The 23,171-nt window shown below is 38.7% G+C and overlaps 2 protein-coding genes across 3 annotated transcripts; both read left to right on the top strand.

Annotated features, from left to right (window-relative positions):
* The first annotated feature begins 557 nt into the window (after window positions 1–557).
* Window positions 558–16,304, top strand: atcaya (ATCAY kinesin light chain interacting caytaxin a). The gene is given in 14 exon segments (XM_063891339.1): window positions 558–1,509; window positions 3,243–3,336; window positions 6,326–6,381; window positions 7,401–7,646; window positions 9,093–9,179; window positions 9,182–9,262; window positions 9,572–9,674; window positions 10,238–10,369; window positions 11,073–11,159; window positions 11,526–11,624; window positions 12,186–12,221; window positions 12,515–12,583; window positions 12,705–12,760; window positions 13,248–16,304. Coding segments are annotated over 12 exon segments (1,107 nt in total). The 5' UTR covers window positions 558–1,509; window positions 3,243–3,259; the 3' UTR covers window positions 12,739–12,760; window positions 13,248–16,304.
* A 1,475-nt stretch (window positions 16,305–17,779) lies between these two features.
* On the top strand, window positions 17,780–22,413 carry mibp (muscle-specific beta 1 integrin binding protein). Of its 2 annotated transcripts, XM_063891953.1 has the most exons (8): window positions 17,780–18,007; window positions 18,884–18,974; window positions 19,445–19,493; window positions 19,716–19,890; window positions 21,146–21,217; window positions 21,505–21,611; window positions 21,899–21,984; window positions 22,161–22,413. In XM_063891953.1, the coding sequence occupies exons 1-7, from the start codon at window positions 17,982–17,984 to the stop codon at window positions 21,982–21,984; spliced, it is 606 nt and encodes a 201-aa protein (XP_063748023.1). In that variant the 5' UTR covers window positions 17,780–17,981; the 3' UTR covers window positions 22,161–22,413. The 2 variants fall into 2 exon arrangements, with proteins under 2 accessions (XP_063748023.1, XP_063748025.1); XM_063891955.1 differs by lacking the exon at window positions 19,445–19,493 and having other exon boundaries at window positions 17,799–18,007.
* The last annotated feature ends 758 nt before the right edge of the window (window positions 22,414–23,171 follow it).

Here is a 23,171-nt window from a genome sequence, read left to right as displayed (position 1 = left end):
CATGTCTATCTCTATGGTTGTTAAGCTGTTTGTGTTTTGGGAAAGTTTTGTGTTTGAGTTATTGATGGTCAATATCTTTCAAAATAAACCAAACTTTGGGAAGCCCTGGTCCCGCCCTCTGTAACGCTAGTCTTGTCAATATAGATTCTGAGAGGGCCTTCAAAACTGTCTCTCTTGTAATTCCAACGAAATCTAATATATTTATCTATCATAAAGGTTGTTCTCATCCCTGGTTCACCTGACGAGGGCTTTTATTTTGAAAGTACTTCCGGTCCTTCGCTCCAAAGATCCACTGGCTTCCTTTTTGGTTAAAAACGGTACAAACTAAACAAATATCGCAGTCGCTTTTCTGTTGACTGGGTTAAGAAAGAATAAGAATTGAAACGAAGGTACACGGACTTATTTTAAGTCTTGTTTTATTAAAGGACGACTGCAATTCAAAATACTTTAAGAATATACTGTATTCAAAAACGGGTTTTACACGAAACCGGAAGTAAGTGGAAGGGAATCCTCTTGCTCTACTCGCAGCCAAATATTCTCCTGCCGTTTGTGATGAATTTCGCTTGTTCCTGTAAATCATGCTTGCATCGATTAAGATATAAATATGACATATAATCTGTAAACCCAGTTTCCAGATATTTAAAGGAAGAAAACATCTTCATTACATTTATTTGACAAACTACGTGCAAATCAGCTAATTGGGTAAAAGCGACCGTGGGTTTTAAAGGTATCATCCTCAAAACGTGAGGACAATTATGCTCTACATTTAAATAAGCATGCAGAAAGAAAAACATTATCCTTTATAAATAACGTGATTAATACTTCTACCAGAGGGCACCAATTATATATAAAGAGGCTTGTTATTTGTGCAGCCAGCAGGGATATGATTGGTTGGTTGGTTGGTTGGTTGGTTGGTTGGTTGGTTGCAAGTGAAGTAAGGGACTGAATATTTGATAAATGGGGAGGGGGGAGAGTTGGGGTAAACGGAGAGGCAATGGATAGATAGAGAGAGAGATGCTGTTGCTGGGGAACAGAAGCCACATAGAGAGGACCACTGAATGATAGCAAGAAGGAGTAACAGAGACTTGTACATGTTACCCCTCCAAGTAAAGGTGTAAATTGATATTTAGGAGTGGGAAAAGAAGGGAATCCATGGGTATTTGCAGAAAAAGAGGGAGATAGAGATACCAGAGCAGATGCATTTTTGATTAAAGGAATTTTGTGGTCGGTTTGCTCTGCACAGCCAGGCTTTTTCCCAATCAACGGTGGCCAGAGGCTGGTTGAAGAGGGGGGTTTTGGGGTGCAGCATCACAGAGGTGCCCCCTGTCTCCAGACACCTGCTGCTGGAGAGGGTCTGACACCGAGGACACTGTGTCTGTGTGCATGAGCGTGCACGTGTGCATGTGAATGAGTGAGAGACAGGAGGAATTTCAGCCTGAGTCTTTGCATCTGTGACCGACGAGGAGGGGAGAACACTCTGTCCGGAGAGAGGTTGCTTACACCGCTCATGTGAGTATAACGTCCAGGCGTCTTTATTCTTCGCAATGCATTTTAAAATGACTGCATGCATTTGGACGTAAAACCTCGTCAGGGTGTTTCCCCTTTCAGTGACTGGTACATTTGGGATGACCCAGAAAGACTGTGCTGCCATGTTTACTCAGGGAAAAGATGGCATTTGGCTCAGGGTTCGCAAATAATAAGGCAATGCACTTTCTAGGAATTTATTTCAGCACGTTACTTGTGCAGGAACAATGTATTTCAATCATATAGTGAAGGGTCACATTGTGAGGTTAAAGCTCCATTTCTCCAGCAGCGTTTGGTTGAAATCTTAAAGCACAATATGTATTTTTCTGCCACAAAATATACGTTTAATGTTATATTCATGCACTGCAGATGTCCCTGTTGTGGCATTGATTAAGGGATTATCTATCTAGTAGGTTGTCACAAAAAATAAGAGCAACTTTATATGATCTGGTACAAATTGCTAGAGACAAAAAAAATAACGATCTTCATTAAACATTGATTTCTTTGTATTTTAATGACATTTATTTAACAGCTTACATCTTCAAGTGAAGGTGAAGCTCTCCAGAAAACATTTTGTAGAAATCTTAAAGCACAATGTGTATTTTCCTGCCACTAGGGGGGGTCTCAATCAAAGCACAAATGTAAGAAGGGGTTTAGTGGCTTTAGAAGTAGGCTTGGATTCTTGGAGTTTGTTATTGTATTTTAAAGATTCATGGTTTTTTGTTCAGGATGCTTTTTCTGAAAGCTGAATTACCCAGTGACATCTCCTCTTCTCCAAAACAAAAAGCTTCCTTATTAAAATTTGAAATTAAAACACAGAATAAAGTCGATTCACGTAAAATATCGCTGTCCGGCTGCCGCTAACTTAACTTATCGAGTTTCCGATGAATGATTGGTCCACCGCTTAGAGATGTCCCGCCCCTTAACCTATCACGTACCATGTGTTGGAGCGCCAGCCAACAGAAGCCTGAGTGTTACATAGTGATGTCATTATGTTTCAGAAGTAAATGAAGGAGTCCAAATGCAGGGGGTGGGGGGGATTGTGTGGGAGACAAACTCTTTTTGGAGGGAACACAGGGATTCTAGCCTTTGCAGACCTTTTACATGCACACACACACACACACACACACACACACACACACACACACACACACACACACACACACACACACACACACTATAACGCACGACAGGATTTCAAATTCAGGATATTTTTTGTACGTCTGGTCTCCCCTAAATGTGAATTTTCTTCAAACTCTGAAGCCGACATTAAAAACATCAGATCTGAAGAGAAGTTTTTCTGTGAGACATAAATCTGTGAGAGATCAAACAGGCAGCAGTGCAGCAGGATTATGGGGGGAGGAGGAGGGGAGGATTAGGGGTGCATGTAGTCCTCCTGTCCCCCCCCCCCCCTCCCGGGTAAATCTTTTCTTGATATCTGACTTTGAGGAGAGCTCAGGAGGGGGGATTCTGTCCAAGTCACATGCCGCTCACATGTGCTCCTCTGGGGGGGGGGTCAGACCATGTGACTGAGGAGCAGTTAAAATGAAAAGTGGATAAAAAAAACACAATGCTGATTCTCCTCTTGTCTCTAATCCACACGTGTTCCTGCAGCCATGACGCTCTAGTTAGTGCACTTATTTATCAGACAGTTTCCTCTTGTTGCTGTAAATGGGATTCACTGATGAGCTTTGTCCCCCCCCCCCCTCACCCTCCAGGCTCTCCTCTCTGAGGGATGGGCACCACAGAGGCGACTCTACGAATGGAGAACTTGGAGGTGAAAGACGAGTGGCAGGATGAAGACTTCCCCAGGTCAGATCCTTCTCATTTCTACTGATAAACATAAATTAAAACAGATCTATTGATGACAAACAGCAGCTGTTGTTTGTTGTTGTTATTAAGGCATCTCTAAGGTCTCTGTATGTGCCTTTAGCGATTTGGCATCTTCTTGTGCATGTGTCTGTTGATTAATAAGCAGCACATTTTAATTTATGAATAGAAAGATCATTATTAAATCTGCAGTTAATGATGGATGCATCACATACAGGGTGTCTTTATGTAGCCTATGGGTCAAATGCACCGCTGTGTAGTCTGCATAGAGGCAGGGTTTGAAGTGTAATATGTCATATATAAAATCTTAGTTTGTTTATGATAGTTTGGGGTTGTTGTGATAAGGGGAAATGTGCAGCAAGGTTTGAGCCCAGTGGGACATTGAATTTCATGTTAACAGTAAGAAATAAAACCTTTTTTTCTTAATTAAATTAAAATTAAAATGCTTTATTTTCTTAAACATAAAATATAAATAACTAAAAAATAAATTATAATTATAGCTTTTTATTTTTACTTAAATTATTAAATCATCAAAATCATTAAAAGTAACAATAAAAAATAACCTAATCGGATTTGCTTATCTTGGGTTATTTTAAATATGTAGTTATTTAATAAAGTCTGTCTTTAAGTTTGTTTATTATTATTTAAATTGATATGGAACCTTTCACACAGTTTTTTCCAAATTAAATATCGAATATACTTTAGGGATTTTAATCGATTTATTTCCAAATGAGGATTCAATGTTGGACTCCTCCTTCATCAATACGATCAGAGCTGGCTACAGAAGGGTTCAGGAAGTGTGGGAATTTAATTCTCCACACTCCAGAGCCTGATGGGCAGAAACAGAGCAGAGGACAAGTGTTATGACTCTCCCTCCTCCTCCTCCTCCCCCTCCTCCTCCGTCGGATGGGGAGTCAGGAAGCAGGCAGCAGGTGCAGCTTGGTCACATGACGCACCAGCAGTCAGATCAACAACACAGCATCGCATGGAAAATGGTGGCAGGGTTTGTTTAGAGACGGAGGAACAAAAGGATTGTTATTAGCACAGCCTCTGAGGGATGCTCTGCTGCTCACCATCAGCTGGGAGGACAGGGAATGAGTTAGCAAACCACACATATAAAGGTGTGTGAGGTTTTATACAGAGCTCTCTGAAACTCAGCAGCCTCGTGCTATTTCCAGAAGGTAAGCATCATCGATTCGTCCTGTTGTTGGAGGCACAAAAGAGATGATCTCCCTTTTGTTTGAAGCGAGAAATCCCCATAAATCTGTTTATCAGTCGGACAAAAGGAGGCGTTAGACGGGTAATCACTGCAGGGGTCCTCGGGGGGGAGAAGGGAGGAAGCATCCATCATCAGTGTCTGTTTCTCTGGGATGGAGCCAGAGGTTTTAGCTCCGGAGGATCTCACAGAGCGATGCAGATAAGACCCTTCTCTGCAGACTGCGGTCTGGTTCGTTGCTTTAATGCAAAATGTACTTCTGTCCTCGTGTGAGGGGTGCACGCAAACATATGCAGAGCAGGAGTTTGACCTCCTGTCGACAGGCAATAACAAGCAGGGGAAAGAGCTGCAGAGACAGTAAAGTAAATGTATGGGCATCAAATGTTCAAATGATTGAACAACGGTTGATTAAAGAATAATGTATATTATTTTACTGATTTATTTTCTCCAAATTGTTCAAATACAACCTTTTATTCCTACAGAATAAATCAAACTAAAACGAAGAGCATGCCGTTTTAAATTCCTTTTTTACTAGAGGAAATAATAATAATAATAACAAAATAAGATATTTTTTAAATGATGGATGTAAAATAAATCTACATTTTAAAAAATAATAAACCAAACATTTATTTTAAAAATAAAATATTAACAAATCTAATAAAAATAAAAATGTGTAGAAATAATACAAAATAATAAACATAGTAAAAAAATGTATTTCAACAATAAAATGAAGAGTCAAAAATAGGTTTTAAATCATTAAAATAATAAAACCCTAATTTAAAAAATAGATAAAAAATAGTAGAAATAATAAGAATAATATAAATATATATATATAAAAAAAAGAATGAGTCAAAAATCATTAAAATAACTAAAGATAATACAATTATTAATGATGAGGGGAGATATATAATAAGTACAGGTTTATTGGATAAAGCTATTTGTTTCAATTAGACAATTACAGAGCATATCGTCATAACATTTCTCCTTCCTGGAAGAATAAAATAAGAGCTGGAGGGTAAGAGGATACAAAAATGAAAGGTACTTCCCCTTCCTCAGCTTTATTATCAATCCTCATTCTCTATCTTTTCTTCCCCCTCCTCACACATCGCCTCGCAGCCCTGTTATCTTCATCTCTCCCCGGAGACACGTAAATTATCATCTCCTCCTCTTCCTCTTCATAGTGCTCATCCAGATCAGCGTCAACACCCACGCCTTCACCGGTCCATTAACATCACACTGATCACATGGTTACATTTTGTAGTGGTAGCTAGTTAACTGTGTTTCCATCGAGACGTTTCTGGTTATTCTTCAGTGAATTATAAGGTGACTTTAAGCCGAATGTTGCACGTGTTTCCAAAGGTCAAAAGAGCTGGGTGAACAAGGTCAGTTGGTTTGTGAGAAAGCAAAGTGAAATGGGAGAAAGGTGACAGACATCTCTGCAAACCCCACAAAGAATAGTGTAGTTTCAGAAAGTATTACCCCACAACCAGGGCCTTTTTGGGGGTTAAATGTCCCCAAAATGTTCCTATAACACGGGAAAATCCTGCAGTCTAAAAGAGGCTGTAGTGATTGAAACCAAGATCAGAAAATGGGATACATATCCTATCAGACAAGCATCAAGGCTGGTTTTGAGAGTCACGGTTGTCCTGCTAAACCTCGGCTCTCTGCAGCTTCTGTGCTTTTGCTTCTCTGTATATTTTATCTTCACAAAGCTCAGGACTCATGGTTGCTCACCTGTGTGTGTTTCCCCTGCAGACCCCTCCCAGAGTACGGAGACATGGACCCGTCCTGCGGTCTCACAGACGACAGAAGTAAGGAGAACACTGAGCAGCTATAAGAGAATTATAACCCTGATTTATGAGCAGTTGGTGAGAAAAGTAGCAAGGATTTCACTCTGGAAGAAGACAAATTATCGATAAGAAACCCAAGAGGAATAAGTTATAAGCTACTGAGAAAACCCCAAATTATTTTGAAACATAAAAAGGCGTTTGAAATTGTGTGTGATGGGAAATTCTTCCAATAAAATAATTCTAATTAAGATTATTTCAAGAAGTGCTTACTTTTAAATAAACATAGAATAATAAATAAAATACCCCAATAATCAGAACATCATTTAACTAATTATTTTACTGAGTGCTTCCATTAAAACAAATACTTTAAAAAGCAACATTTACTTATTTAATAGTTTTATAAAATATTATAAAAATGAAGCTCTAAAAAAAATATAAAAACATAAAACAAATTAAAAGAAAAATATAATAATACAAAAATACATTAAATAAAATAATAATAATAATAAAAATAATAATAATAATAATAATAATAATAATAGTAATAATAATAATAATAATAGTAATAATAATAATAATAATAATAATAACGAAGAAGATTAGGATTCTGTTTTGTTGATTTAAATCTAATCTTTGAGGTTAATCTTGTTCCATATATGATAAAGGCACATTATGCACAGTGTCCAAAATGTGTAATATTGTTAATAGACAGGACAGTTGCTGTGTTCTGCTTTACTGTCACATGCAATATGTTAGAGATGTCATTCAATTTCATATTTATATAGATGCATTAATGCGTTGATCCCACAGGTAGATTCTGCCCATCAATGCTACTAGTTCATCAAATTAAGTCGAGCTTTATTTATGTAGCACTTATCGTACACAAACGTAACTTGAGGTGCTTCAATAGACCATTTACCAATAAGAGCAACACTATCTCCCCTCCCCAGAGCAACACACAGCTTTGTGAAGATTTGGAAGTCTAATTAGATGTATTTCTTTAGATAATCACATTTCCTGATCTCCTCGTCTTCCCGCAGCCCCCCCTCTCTCCCTGGATGTGTCCCCCCCCGGAGGAGGAGGAGGGGTTTCTTCGTCCCGTAAGCGGCGGACCCTGGTGGCCCCGGAGATGAACCTGTCTCTGGACCGCAGCGAAGGATCTCTGCTGTCGGACGACTTCCTGGACACGCCGGACGACCTGGACATCAACGTGGACGACATCGACACACCGGACGAGACGGACTCTCTGGAGTTCATCACCAACGGCAATGAGCTGGAGTGGGAGGGTAAGGGGATACAAAACAAAAACAACAATAAACAACAAAACGTGCATGACTTTCAACCCCCGTCCGTCCCTTTATTAAACCCTGACCTTTAGGGTCGAGTTTAAAAATGATGTATGTTCATTTCAGTCTGATTCTTAAACTTCAAATACTTGAGGCTAATCATTCAGATTCAGAATTTAAAAAACAACAACAAAAGATGCATTTCTTTACCTCTTTAACTCCGACCTTTAGGTAACTATTTTCACAGTTTAGTTAGAACCTTAATTCCAACGCAGGCTTTGGATTATTGCAAAGATGAACACAAATCAATAATAATAATAATAATGATGCATTTTATTTACAGAGCGCTTTTCTAGAAGCTCAAGTACACTTTACAGAGTAAACATTCATAAAAATGTCCCGCAGTGCCTCAGTCAGTAGGGGCTTGGACTGGGAATCGTAGGGTCGCCGGTTCAAGTCCCCGAACAGACTTGAAATATGGAAAGTGGACTGCTACTGGGAGAGGTCCCAGTTCACCTCCTAGGCCCTGCTGTGGTGCCCTTGAGCAAGGCACCGGACACCTCCAATCCCCCCTCCCCATTGCTCCCCGGCGCTGCACAATAGCTGCCCACTGCTCCCAGTACTAGGATGGGTTAAATGCAGAGGACACATTTCACTGTGTGTGCTCTGCTGTGTGCATGTATGTGACTAATAAAGAGGGTTTCATCCTCCCATTCTAACATAATTAAACAACTCACTTAAAATATGTAAAACACAACATCAGTTACAGATTAAAAGCAGTTCTGAAAAGCTGAGTTGAACACGTTGAAACTGGGGCAGTGACGGATGTGTTGGGGGAGGTAGTCCGGAGAAGGCTCTGTCCCCCCAGGTTCGGCGCTTGGTCCTATGAGGACCAATGACAGCAGGTTGTACAAGAAAATGAAAGAGCTGTGCTGCTTATTCTGTAAGTCTTATTTATTATACAGTATGTGTATCGTGTTGAATGAGTCTGGGCACTGAAGCCTGCAGAATCAGAAGCTGATATTTTACATTTATTTCTTTGCTGATCATCTTTGTAAAGAAGTCCCGATTACACAAACCATTAAGAAGGAACGAAATAAAGGGTTGTGTTTAGATGCTCTGGTTAGAAGTTGAACATAAGACACTCACACTGCAAGAAAATCACATGGAAGATATTTCATCAATAAAATGTGAGCGTTTTTCCAAGTTTCTTGAAAATCAATCCTTACTTAAAGTGTGACTTTGCGTCCCTAAAGTCCCAAAACATGTGAAGTGTGTTCTTGTTAAACAGGCTTTTGTAATAGATTTGTATTTGCTCCTTTTGTGACTTTTTTTTCCCTCTTACTGTGTTTCTGTTTTCACCATTTTACACCGAAGCAAATCCCTTTCATGTGTGAATCTACTGCAATAAAAGAGGTGCATCTCTTGCTTTATGTCTTCCTGCAGACGACACCCCGGTGGCCTCGGCTAAAGCCGCCCCCGCCGACGGCTCGGTCGAGGGGGACGAGGGGAACGCCAACAACGGGCGTCTGTGGAGACGGTGATCATCGGGGAGCAGGAGCACCGCATCGACATGCAGATCATCAGACCCTACCTCCGGGTCATCTCGCATGGAGGTCAGTCAACCGAAGGAACTGAGGAGGAGACTTGACTTTTGACAGAAAGTTAACAGGCATTACACATAACATACACAAGTAAAACTTATAATAAAATACAAATAAAAAAGACAAACAAATAAGAAAAATGCATATATTTTAAATCACTTTTTTGTGTCTTTTTCTGCTTTAGATTTGAGATAAATAAAGTTCTTATTTTATCCGTATTTATTTAATACAATTTAATCCTATTAAATCTTATCTGAATGTATATTAAGCCACGTGCAGAGAAGCTTTATCCCCTGTTCTCCCTGATCCTCTCCCCTTCAGGTTATTACGGGGAGGGTCTGAACGCCATCATCGTTTTCTCCGCCTGTTACCTGCCGGACAGCAGCTGCTCCGACTATCACTACATCATGGAGAACCTCTTCCTGTGAGTCAGATTTCATTTACAGTACAGGTGTTTATAATATCCATATAGGGCTGAGTTAAAGTACAACCAGGCATCTCAAGAAATAGAATCAGAGGTTCTGGGTTAGTTTACTCGTCAACACAGGGTCAACGGGATAGCAGATTAAAAGAAAAAGCACTGGTTGCAATAAAAGCATTATTCAGATAAAGATTAAATACAATTAAGATAATTGTCTTGTTGGTGTTTATGGATAAGTTAAGTTACTAAATATAATTATTCTGTTGGGTAAAATATTCATATTTAAAGCTTAATCAAAATGTAATCTGAATTCAAATAAATTAAAATAAGACGGCATGAAAAATGAAATAAATTCTGTGTGAAATAAATGCAAGATGTGATGCAACAAAATTATTAAAAATGGGATAAATAAAAATATAGCGCTTTTTACAAATATTAAAAGCTGCCTTTTGTCTCATAATCCGTCCCTGGTGCCGTACCCTTTCATATCTCTGTGGTTAATGCAGTGTTTCCTATATGCACAGAAACCCCTAACTCCTCTCCTCCTCCTCCTCCTCCTGCTGCAGGTACGTGGTGAGCAGTCTGGAGATGCTGGTGGCTGAGGATTATCTGATCATCTACATGAACGGAGCGACGCCTCGGAACAAGATGCCCGGGATCAGCTGGCTGAAGAAATGCTACCAGATGATTGACAGACGGTGGGAGACCATGGGGGAAACACTCTGACATACATGAGATTACCCTGGGGATAAAACTCTTAATCAAAAGATGACTATAAATCTGAGTTAGCTCCACTCTGCTATATTTGGAAGTCGTCACTTTCTTACAGGTTAGATTTAAAACAGGACTCTGCTCAGAGAAAGCCTCTTGTTCTTCACCCACAAAATGATCATTCATGTATCGAGTACACACGCTTTTATATCTCGCAGAAAAGGCAGTTTTTCCACCCCTAAATGGGGGGTTTAACAGCAAAATAGCAAATCTATATTTTAAAATGTAGTTTAGAAACTCTCACACAACTTGTGCAGTTTAATCCAAGTCTCACTACTTCACAAACATGTACTTTTCACTAAAAACGTTACTATTTAAAAGACTTCTGAGTAAAAAACAGTCTCACACCTGCATTCAACTACAATAGTGAGGTTGTAGTGAAAAGCATGTGTTTGTAAAACTACTGACATGTGAGTGTTGTTAAGGTCTAACTTAAATGCATCAAGACTTCTCAGTTTGTTGATGCTTTGTTCACCATAGAGCCATGTGAGAAATAAAATATATTCTGCAAGAATTCGAGGTAAACAGGGCGAGTAATTGATGTAGGAATCATCGTATTGTGTGTGAGTACTAAACACTGTGAACTGAATGGACTCATTATTTGTGTTGTGATGTTTGTTGTGTTGGCAGATTGAGGAAGAACCTGAAGTCTTTGGTCATCGCTCATCCCACCTGGTTCATACGCACCGTGCTGGCTATCTCCAGACCGTTTATAAGGTGACATACACACCCACAACACACACACAAAATCACACACGTAAATGAACATGCTCATTTTTGTGCAAAGGTTCAAATGATTTTTGCAGTAGTGAAGTGCAGAAATAAGTTTGGTTCTGCACATCAGTGTTTGTCTGATCACATTGAACAGATCTGCTTTTAATTATAATTACGTAGCTGTAACTTCAGTAGTGCAGTGACTGTAACAGTGTGTGTGTGTGTGTGTGTGTGTGTGTGTGTGTGTGTGTGTGTGTGTGTGTGTGTGTGTGTGTGTGTGTGTGTGTGTGTGTGTGTGTGTGTGTGTGTGTGTGTGTGTGTGTGTGTGTGTGTGTGTGTGTGTGTGTGTGTGTGTGTGTTCCTGTGCAGTGTGAAGTTCATGAATAAGATCCAGTACGTGCACAGTCTGGATGAACTGGCAGAGATCGTCCCCATGGAGCACGTCCACGTTCCTGAGTGTGTGGTGCAGTGAGTATCTCTGAACACCAGGGGGAGGGGGAGAGCCGCTGCAGACTCTCCTGCTGCTCGTTATTATAGTAACACTCTGGAGGCAGGGCTGGAAGAGGCAGTGTGTTACTTAAGTAGAAGTACTGATACTGTCCTGAGAAAATATAAGTAAAAGTATGTAACTCTTTTTTTTAAATGTCATCCCTGTCAGGATTTTGCTGTTATATACGATGTGTTTATATTTATATTGATATGCATGTTGCATTTTATTGTTTAAATGTTCAAGGATGCTCTTATTTTAAGATTTGTTGTTCAGAAAAACCTGAATCCTTCAGTTTATCAATAACATTTAAATTGATCTGATTTAGATTTACAAGGTTTTCACTGCACATGAAAGAAATATAGAGTAGTGTCAAATGCAAATACAACACAAATGAAGTAGCTCTAATTGATTATAATCTATCCTTTATAAATGGATTACATTTTGCTTTTATTGACTTGTTCTTTAATAAAAGTGTAATTAGAGTTTGTTTAAAGGGTCTCCGATTTACTGGAGGATATAACACTGTTACTCCTTTTCAGATTTGACGAGGAGAGGATTAAAGCACGGAGGGAAAGGTAAAATACATTTTATAAAATCCCTCCTTCGTACATTTTTATTGCTCTTACAGAACCGCACTTGACATTAACTATGTTTTAAGCACTTAAATGGATTTAATTGGCTGCACACGACTGCATTTATATACTGTATAGTAAAGGGGATTCGACTCACATTACTACTGTGTGTGTGTGTATGTGTGTGTGTGTGTGTGTGTGTGTGTGTGTGTGTGTGTGTGTGTGTGTGTGTGTGTGTGTGTGTGTGTGTGTGTGTGTGTGTGTGTGTGTGTGTGTGTGTGTGTGTGTGTGTGTAGGATGGAGCAGGAGCACAGACAGCAGGAGCAGCAGTCAGTCCCACAGGAGCCAATTAAAAAGTCTGAGAGGTAAAATAATGTTTTTCTCAGTGGACATTTTTACTAGTTCGGGTCATTTGTTATTTTATCTTAATAAGTTGTCATATTTCCAACTTTCTTAAAGTTCTCTCTTATTTTCTCCTCATCGTAGGCCAAAGTCGATGGTTGTAAATCAAGGATTATGAGGACAGCGCTCTGCAGGAGAAGGTAATAAAAAATACAGTTTTATTTATTTGTCTTTGCCATGAAATCAATCAACCACATTATATTTTACAAAATTGTTTAAATAGTGACTAATAAATGCATATTCCAGCGTACTGTTTTATATAGTAAGTACAAAGATTTGATTCAGAGAGGTGTCCAATATTAAATACAATGACAAAAAGATCCTTAAACCTTCAAATATTTCAGTAGAGGCGAGGTCACGTTGTTATTGACCCAAAATTACCTAACGTTACTCACAGACTATATCCGTATAATGATGAAAGTAATTTGATTGATTTAGAGATACTGTGTGGTATCAATAGACAAGTTTTACAAAATGTAGGAGTGCATTTTCCCTGAAATCTGTGCACAAAACAAATTGAAAATGGAAAGATTGCAGTCAATATTGGGACACCTTTTATTAACATGATGCAAGTTTTAAAGTCCTTTAATGCTTTTATCCTCCACACACATCTCTATCTCTTTATAGAGTGTGTGACAGACGTATGGAGCATGAACACCTCAATGTATTCCCGTATGAAGCAGAGGGTCCAACAGGTCTTCATATGCTTCCTAGTTATACCAACATCCTACCCTCTGTGCAACATGAACATGTAAGAAGGAAGTCGATGTGGAAACTGTCATTGTCAGGGTCATTGATCCATTATCCTTCTCTGTTCGGACCAGCTAACACTGTAATATTATATCATCATGAGGCTCTGAAAAACCAGGACGTTGATTTTGTCAATGTTGGGTGAACTGGAATTGTAAATACTGATGTTGTAACTTCAGTTGAAGGCCTCGTCAGTTTCAGAGTGGTAAATATGGACAGCTGTTACACATGCATTTAATATAATTATGTTACTTATCAATAAACAAAAACTAGCCAGTCAATAATTCTGCTAACACAGCCTAACATCAATCAATGTCAACAAATTATCAAGACAAGCTAGCTACAGTGCTGTCCACTTACTGAGTTAACAGCTAACTGAGCTAACAGCTGACTGAGCTGACAGCTTAATGCGCTAACAGATCACTCATTAAACATATACCTATGCTAACCGATTAGTGAGCTAACAGTTAACTTAGATAACAGCAAATTTAGCTCACATCTGACTGAGCTAACAGCTAACTAAGCTAACAGTTCACTAAGATGACACCTAACTGAGCTAGAAACAAACTGTACCAACAGCTAACTAAGCTAACAGTTAACTAAGATAACACCTAACTGAGTAAAAGCTAACTGTACCTACAGCTAACTCAGCTAACTAAGATAACACCTAACTGAGATAAAAGCTAACTGTACCTACAGCTAACTCAGCTAACTAAAATAACACCTAACTGAGATAAAAGCTAACTGTACCTACAGCTAACTCAGCTAACTAAGATAACACCTAACTGAGATAAAAGCTAACTGTACCTACAGCTAACTCAGCTAACTAAGATAACACCTAACTGAGATAAAAGCTAACTGTACCTACAGCTAACTCAGCTAACTAAGATAACACCTAACTGAGATAAAAGCTAACTGTACCTACAGCTAACTCAGCTAACTAAGATAACACCTAACTGAGATAAAAGCTAACTGTACCTACAGCTAACTCAGCTAACTAAGATAACACCTAACTGAGATAAAAGCTAACTGTACCTACAGCTAACTCAGGTAACTAAGACAACACCTAACTGAGATAAAAGCTACCTACAGCTAACTCAGCTAACTAAGATAACACCTAACTAACTAGTGGCTAACTGAGCTAACAGCTCACTGCGCTAACGGCTGACCATTTTACTGCAGGTACTATTAGCAACAGTTAGCGCTTAACTTTACTTGAGCAACAACAGGTCAGGAACAGGTCACGTTAAAAAGTTCTCTGCCCAATCCATTGTAGTCTTTGTAGCATCAAAATGATTTGAAACCGTTATGTAATGATAAAACGACATAATCCTGCTTTCAAAACCGAACAAATATACTGAATTAACCGAAGAAAGTCAACATTTCACATCAAACATTTAGAAAATCTGACAATTGGAGATAAAAGCGTGTTGCCTGACACTAGAAATGTGTACATAATGTATGTGAGAAAAAACTTAACTCTTGAGAACAACTTAATTGATGTAGCAGAAGCTGATCTTAGGTCAGGGTTCCAGTACCATACCAAACACACATTTATATTCTGGATAATATAATGTGCTTCAATGTAAATAACGATGCATCAGATGCCTTCCTCTTTATTGTTTGGCCTCATATTGCCTGCTGTATCACGAGGCCTTCTTACTGTCTCTCCTCATGCTGTATGACATTTAGAAAATGTCCAAACGTAGGCTACTAACATCTGTACCTTGTTTTTATGATGCCTCTGTCCTATTGTGCATAGAAATTGCTGGAAAATTATAAATATCTGCATTGCGTGTCATGGAAAACCCCATATGATAAAAATCTTTAAGAATCATATATATGTTGTAAAAATATGCTTTATTTTGTGCAAAATAGCAACATAGATGTCATACATTACAGCATTTAGCAAATATGCTTCACAATAATATTCCAACTGTGTATTCTGCTAGCTAAAAATCCTAATCCATAATTTACAAAATATCTGCAATAATTTTGTATGGAATTTTGGGGCAATATTTAAGACAAAATACACACTTTTTTTTTTACATATGACTGCATATTGAGTGTGTAGAGTGTGCATATCTATAATTCTTATTGATCAGTTTCATATGGGAACATTTGCTGTCAGCGGCCTCTGAAAGGAAATAGTTGTATTATTTTATAATCATAAGGTTTAGGTATATAATTTCTGCAGGGCGACATCCTCTTGTGTTCTCGGTGTTGTTTCTGATAAACAGTGTCAGTTTGAAACCTTTCCCGATGAATGCATTATGGGATTGATGTTTATTTGGGTATCGTAGATTTTCTCATGTCTTCCAACTTACTGTAGCAGGAAGGCAGAGGAGTTTTATTTTTGTAAAGAAATGCAGTATAGTATTTCCCGCCTGCCTTCTCTTTTTATTTTGCACTATTGCATTGGGTTAGTTTTTGGAGATAAACTCTAAACTGTGTTTTTGTTAAGGAGCATTATATGCAGTCACGTAGCTGATATCTTATTTGGTACATACAATGAAATGAAGGTTTATAAAAAGTGCCATTTTATTTTATTTTCCTTTTGTGGTACAGAAATGTCAAAGAGGTTCAACTTTTTTAAAATTATTTTCAAAGAAATGAATCAATGTTTTTCATCTTCATGGTTTGTTTGCTGAGTGCCTATTTTTGAACCAAATGATGAAAATAAGTCCATGACAAGTGAAGGAATGTAGAGTATAGCTTTTCCATGTGTATTTTACTTTATAGGTTTAATAAAGTCACATCCAGTATTACAATTGGTTGTGACTTTTCGTTTTGACTATAAAAGCACAATATATTGTTAGAAATGATTTGCCTACCATTTGTCTAATGTGACATGTTTGCTCAGATTTAAATGGTAGAGATGATCCTTCGTTGGTTCTGCCTTGTAAATAAAACTGAATAAACTGTTCCTCCCAACATCTGTTTGGTTTTGTCATGCTTAATCTGTACCAATGTTATAGCATATGCAGTCTGTGGTTCTTATACAGAAAAGTCTTCTTTGTAATAGCATCTCCAGTATTGTAAAGTTGAATGTGTTTTAGGCAGTTACCGTACAAAACACATCTGAATGGAACTTAGTATTACAGTCAAACCCATCTTATATTCAAATGTCCAACACATCATACGGAGATATGTTCATGGTTGCAATGCAGCCTATCTCCTGCACAGAACAAAGTTAAGAAACCTGTTTTCTTTAACAGAATTTCATATTGGTTCTGATTTTTAAAAGTGCCAATCTTCCTGCGTGATGAGAACGGTCCCCTTTGTCCGGATTCCTGAGGATGCCCTACATGTCCATCTTTTCCTGGATTAAGGGGTCCTCCTGTGATGCAGCTAATATAATCACATGAGTCACCCTTCACACACTTCTCCATTACACTTAATACTGACAGAGTGGGACCCTGGCTGTTGACCCCTGACCCCAGATGACTGTGACAGGATTCACATTGCACGTATGCAAACACACAAATAGAAATAAAAGTCACGCGCCGTGTCAGCGGACAGAGAGACACTTTACAGAAGGTGATAAACCTCGAGGGACGTGGGGTTTATAATGCACCGCTACAGAATGACTAACATATTAATAATAGATTATGATATGCTGTTTACATTAATGCATCTATAATATTAGTAAAGTTATACAATGATACTAGTGCGCTGATATTTATCCCTCCTGATGAATATAGATGAGATTCTGCTGCTTTATGTGACATACTTTTCCTTACGATTTCATTAAATGAATTACATTTATAGAGATGTGTGATTTCGAAATGTTTCCTTAAACCTTAAAACCACAATCCTATCAGCATCAAATCATACTTAAAGTTATGAAAGTAAAGGTAGGACATATCATTAATCATTAAGGCCCTCAATATTATTTGATTGTAACCATTATAATATACACCTTTATGCTTGCCTAGCTGAATTGAATTAGTTTACTTTAAATACTGCGAGGTTGTTCAACCTATATTTATACATCGGCATTTTTATTTATGTATTATTATTATCTGTTCATTGTAGATGGGAGTAAAAAAGTACAATTTTTACCGATGAACTGTGGTTTCTAGGGGTGAAAAGTAGCAGGAAATTAGAAAGTACATTATGAAAGAACAGTATTCAGCAAATGTATTTAGTAACTGTCCATCATTGTGCATTTAAAACATCAATGGTAGTTTTCCACAGTACGTGAGTTATGTTATCAGGTGGATTAAAGGGAGCATCGGAATAGTACGATCTGCTGATAGTGTGATAGACAGGAGCAGCTGCTGGGAAATATGTTAATATGTGAAAGTTCAAGGGCTGTGATTGGCTGATCTAAGAGGGCACGTAACACGACGTAAGATCACGAGTACGCCCCATGCCTGCGTGCGTGGTGACGTTTTACGACGCAAGCTGCATATAAATTGCAGTCCCTCGCGCTCACTCAGTCAATGGAGCTGTAGAAAGAAGCGATTTTTAGAGATTTAAAAACTTAAATTTACGCCCTTTTTAAGCGATTAATTTGTTGTTTTTTTATCCTTCAATTTAGTTTGAATTACACCTGAGTGTTTCTTCCGCTGACGTTGAGCAGGACTCTCGGAAAGACAAGGAAAAATGAAATACATTATAGGAATTGGCGGGTAAGTGTTTATATTTTTAACTAACAGGTGTTTTTACCTACATTTAGTTAGGAAAAGAGATATAAATGTTGTTATTGCAGCCTATATGACTGACAGTTAAGTGGAGTAGTTTATATCACTTATTACTTTATGAAACGTGGTGTTCATGCAGATATTTTGAATTTAAAGTTTAAATATATAGTTGTTTATTTTTATAGATGGGGGTTTACATTAGCTTCTGGCTGATAAAGGTTGTACATCATTATTGGACACATTTTCTATCAGCTGCCCGCCAGAAAGAGGTGCAGTTAAACCGGTTTAGTATGTAGAGAAGTGGAAACACCGTTCACTATGAGAATTACTCGTTGGCAATTGAAGCTCAAAATACAGCGACTGTATATTGAGAAATGACCCGTATGTAGGCCCATTGAGCATGCGCAGTTGAGTTTCCTTTAAGCCCCGCACGTCACGGGAGTTGTAGTGTCACTTTCGGCCACTACGGTCATGCATATAAAGATCTGCTTCAGCGGATGTGCCCGCTTTGTTGTCATAAATCGAGCGGGACATTTGAAAATTCACCGCCAGACCATAAACTGTAAAGCTAGAGACAGGCGAGAAGTGGAGGTAAATTTAACAAGACTATTGCCCCAAACCAACCACAGTTTAATGTCATGTTTATCATTTATATAAGCACTTTCACATAAGGACGTGACACTATTTCACTGCATGTTTGCTTTCATTCAGCATACATTGTTTACTAAAGCAGGGCAACGCATTTCAATGTGACTTCTTGTCATGTTTACGAATAATGATTTTAATCTATTTACCTACTTATAAATGTAAACAAAGGGTGCCATGTGTATTAATAATAATAATTGTTGTTGTTTTTATTTACAGGGTCACTAATGGTGGGAAAACCACCCTGACCAATCGGTTGATCAAGACGTTGCCCAACTGCTGTGTTGTGCACCAAGACGACTTTTTCAGGGTGAGTTTCAGAGAGTGGATAGTTTAGAGATTTATTTGTGTTGCTGTCGGCTAGTGTTCCCCTTCACTAAGTCTGTATGAGCATTGCTTTTATGTAAAGTTAAGGGTGCTGCCACGTGACCTCTCCCACCCCCCACTTTGTCCCCCTCAGTAGACATGTTAATGTATTTCAGGATAGCTTCTTTTCTGCGTCAGTCCGATAACCTCTCTTTCACATGTCTTCAGATTCTTGGGTTAGCTTTATAACACCTCTTAGGTCTTAACTTTTCTAGCATGCATCCATTTTATCCTTATCTTCCCTAATTAAATATACGCTGTGTTCTTTTCTATAAATGGCTTGTTTTATTTAGTGGGCGCCCTTTGCTTGTGTCTCTGTGTGCACTGCCTCTTTACTCTCAGCATGTGAGTGGGATCTGAAGTGTTCGGAGCTGTGAGGTTGCAGCAATGTTTTATTGGTGACTGTTATTTCAGAAACCAGATCAGATAGAAGTCGGGGACGACGGCTTTAGACAATGGGATGGTAAGACCTCATCAAAGACTGTCTGTGTCACTTTAATGTCATGTATACCCCCCACCCTCCAACACAACATGCATCATTAAAGCCATTTGCACAACATCATTAAGCTGACAACATCTCCTAAAATACAGAACACATTTAAATGATCTCACATTCCTCACTGTCTCATTAGCTGTCTATCTTTTCCACCGTCTACCTTTTCTCTATCAATCTCTCGCTCCACAGTGATCACAGCCATGGATATGGAGGCCATGACCAACACGGTGAAAGGCTGGATTGAGAACCCCGTGAAGTTCGCTCGTTCTCACGGCGTCCCGCTGTCCTCTGCGCCTGAAGAGACCAACCCGGACGAGACGACACACATCCTGATCGTGGAGGGCTTCCTGCTCTACAACTACCCGTACGTCCATTTATATTTGCTTGTTTTACTTGCTGGGGGATTATCACCTTTTGAGCATTAACATTTCTAACTGGGGAATGGTTGAGACTCGGAAGGTAGACGGGTTTGTATGTGGAAGTTTCCTTTAGAAATACACAATTTATTACTTGAGTCGCTCCTGGTTTGCAATCCGTGTCTTCCATGTTAGCTCTGACATCATTGGTGTGTGACGGGGTGAAAGGGGGTCAAATGACCAAGTGTTTCTGTCTGATATGTTACAAAAGGGGTATATAAATGCACTCCATTTAACATTACATTAATTTTGTTGCGCTACACTTAACTACTCATCTGTCATGTTGATTAACATAAACTGGGTGTTCTTTTAAAAACAGCGAGGCTAGTTATTCCAAATTTAAGATGTATAGTAAATTAATTGGTCCATTGGGGGAAATTCAATGGTCATAGCACACAGATACAATAAAATACAGTGTCAACAGTGATTGAATATTCTATAGGGTTATTTTCTTATTGTAAATGAGCGAGTTAAAGGTACACGGTAATGAAGATTAATGACTTCTAGATTCAGTCAACAAACACTGGTGTTCTATTATCAGCTGTTCTTTAAGACGTTATAAATGGACACAGGCAGTCTATCTACATAATGAAGAACATGTCTCTAAACTAACCCCAAGTTTTAAGAGAAAGGGAACATTATGTCCCTTTTTTTTGTGTGCTTTGATGATTCTGTAGAGTCACTCGGTACTTCTTCTCATGAACACATGTGTATCGTGAGATAAGGTGTTCAGCTGCTGATGGGTAGGAGCTGCACTGCTAGGGATGCATGCCGAGCTGCAGAGTCACAGATAACGGATCAGCAGTGGGCCTCTGTGCCGGGTCTCAACCGGGTCACAGGGTCTCTGCTCCCTCTCACTTTCGGCGTGCAGCCTCATAAGAAAATGCAGATTTTCCCCGTGAAATGTTAAAGTGATGCCAGAAAACAATATTTCTTCTGGTCAAAAACAGTATAATGAGTCCAGAATATGAACATGGTGTCAGATGTCGTCAGAGTCAGAGCTTTGTTTTACGGAGCTCCGACGGCGCGTTGCTGTCTACGTCCGCGCCGTCATGTTTTAGCAAGAATGGATGCATCTTAAATATCAGCGCCCTCATACTTAATTTTTCTAGAAAAACCCGCTGTGCCCTTTTTTCTCTAGTTAATAACATTTAGTACTTTTTGTTTGTTTTTAATGGAAGTTCTGGTTCCTCTCTCCTTTAGCCCCCTGCTGGATGTCTTCGACAAGACCTTCTACATCACGATTCCCTACGAGGAGTGCAAGAGAAGGAGAAGGTGAGCATGCACATTGAAGATTGCTAACGTCCCCTCGTTATTAATTTGAGTAATGAATTTAATCTATACAGTGCTTTACTAAGTTTACAAAGACAGCATGCGCACAGAAATGAAAAGACACGGTGCTGGGGCTGCCGGATGGCGGTTTATGAACTTCATATTAATTGTCGTCCCTGCCAGATTCCTTAATGGATGCATCCCCACATTTCCCCGTTGGGTTTTGACCTGAGCTGTGGGTTACATCCCAAATGCGTATTTCCCTAACTCTTTGTGTTTATTATTTCCAGTACGAGACAGTACACCGTCCCCGACCCCCCCGGCCTGTTTGACGGTCACGTGTGGCCGATGTACCTGAAGCACAGGAGAGAGATGGAGAGCTGCGGCCTGGATATTGGTGCGTTTCCGCTCCTGTGTTACTAAAATAATATATATTTCAGAAAGCTTAAAGGAATCCTGTTCTATAATGCCTTTTTGTGTATTTGTAAGTGCATTTCTAAGGGAGATCCTGTGTAGTGTGGCTCAAACTCCCAGTTTATGCTGTAGGTTTAATCTGTTAAGGACGTACTCATATTTTTCCATGCGTTACTTTTTAATAAATGTTTTCAGAATTGTTAGGAAATCCTGTGCCGTGTGTTCTTTCCCAATGTTTTTGACACATGATTCGTGTTGTTGGTGTTGCAGAGTGCCTGGATGGTTTGAGGTCTAAAGATGAGATCTACACCCAGGTGTACGAGAGCATTCAGAACAACCTGCTCAATCGTTTATAGGTAAGGAGACCCATTTGAAAGTCTTTCATTATTTTCCACATGCCAGAAATCATATTTAAAAGTTTCTGTGGATAAAATCTAACGGCTGACATATTCAGTTTGGTTTCTACAAATAAAAGACTGAAGAAAATGTGATTTGAATATAAAATGTAACATAGTTTTCCCTGTTTCCACAGCAGGAGGTCTCCTCTCCAGCCCTGTACAGAACCTGTAAATAGTCCCGAGGATACTTTTTTTTAATGAAGTCTTTTTTTAAATGTTATTCTTTGTTCGTGAAACAAAGCATGGTTAACTTATCGTTGTCTTATTTTATTTTGACTTGTGTAAGTGTTTTTGAACCCCAGCAGAACCATTGCTTTTTTTGTTGTACTGGCACATCGTCCTGCAAATAAATGCTCCAGTTGCTGTTGATATACAGCACATCCAGAACCCTTTGTGTCCTGTCTCTTCATCACAAAATGAAAAGTTAGATATAATTATTTATAAATCACATTTAATTAATTTTCTGATCGAAAAAAAACGTTTTTTAAAATTAAAACGGCCTTTTTTAATTGGAACTGTTATTACATTAATCTGAAAATAGGCTTTAATTGTTGTTCAAATACATTTAAATTTCTTAAAGTAATCTATCAACAAAGGCGACGATATGGGTAAATTATATGAGGAGCTTAATTTGTATTAAAGTTGCTCATAAATTTAATTTGAAGGTCAATTAATAAGAAAAGTTGTTAAAATTTAAAACCAACTCTGAAATGTTATGTAAAATATGGACATGCATTTACTACCCTGTTATTTGTATTGATTTTGCCTTTCAGTGACATTTTGAATGCAGGATTTTACTGAGTCTAGGATCTGGTCCACCTTTTGTAAAACAGAAGTTGTTAAGTGTAGAGGAAACAAGTGTTTAGAAAATCACAAATATTATATGAAAGATAAAACTACACTGCCCCCAAAGAACGGTCCCCAGCCTGTGGGGGCAGTGCTATGATCTGGGGTGCTGCAGTTGGTCTGGTCTAGGTTCAGCAATGTCCCCAAAGAATGAGGTCAGCTGACTCCCTGAATATACTGAAGGACCAGGTTATTCCATCAGTGGGTTTCTTCTTCCCTGATGGAGCGGGCATGTTCCAAGAGGACAATGCCAGGATCCATCGGGCTCAGATTGTGAGAGAGTGGTTCAGGGAGCATGA

Source organism: Eleginops maclovinus, chromosome 9 (assembly GCF_036324505.1).
Source record: "Eleginops maclovinus isolate JMC-PN-2008 ecotype Puerto Natales chromosome 9, JC_Emac_rtc_rv5, whole genome shotgun sequence".
Lineage (NCBI taxonomy): Eukaryota > Metazoa > Chordata > Actinopteri > Perciformes > Eleginopidae > Eleginops > Eleginops maclovinus.
This window is presented reverse-complemented; position numbering and strand designations above follow the sequence as displayed.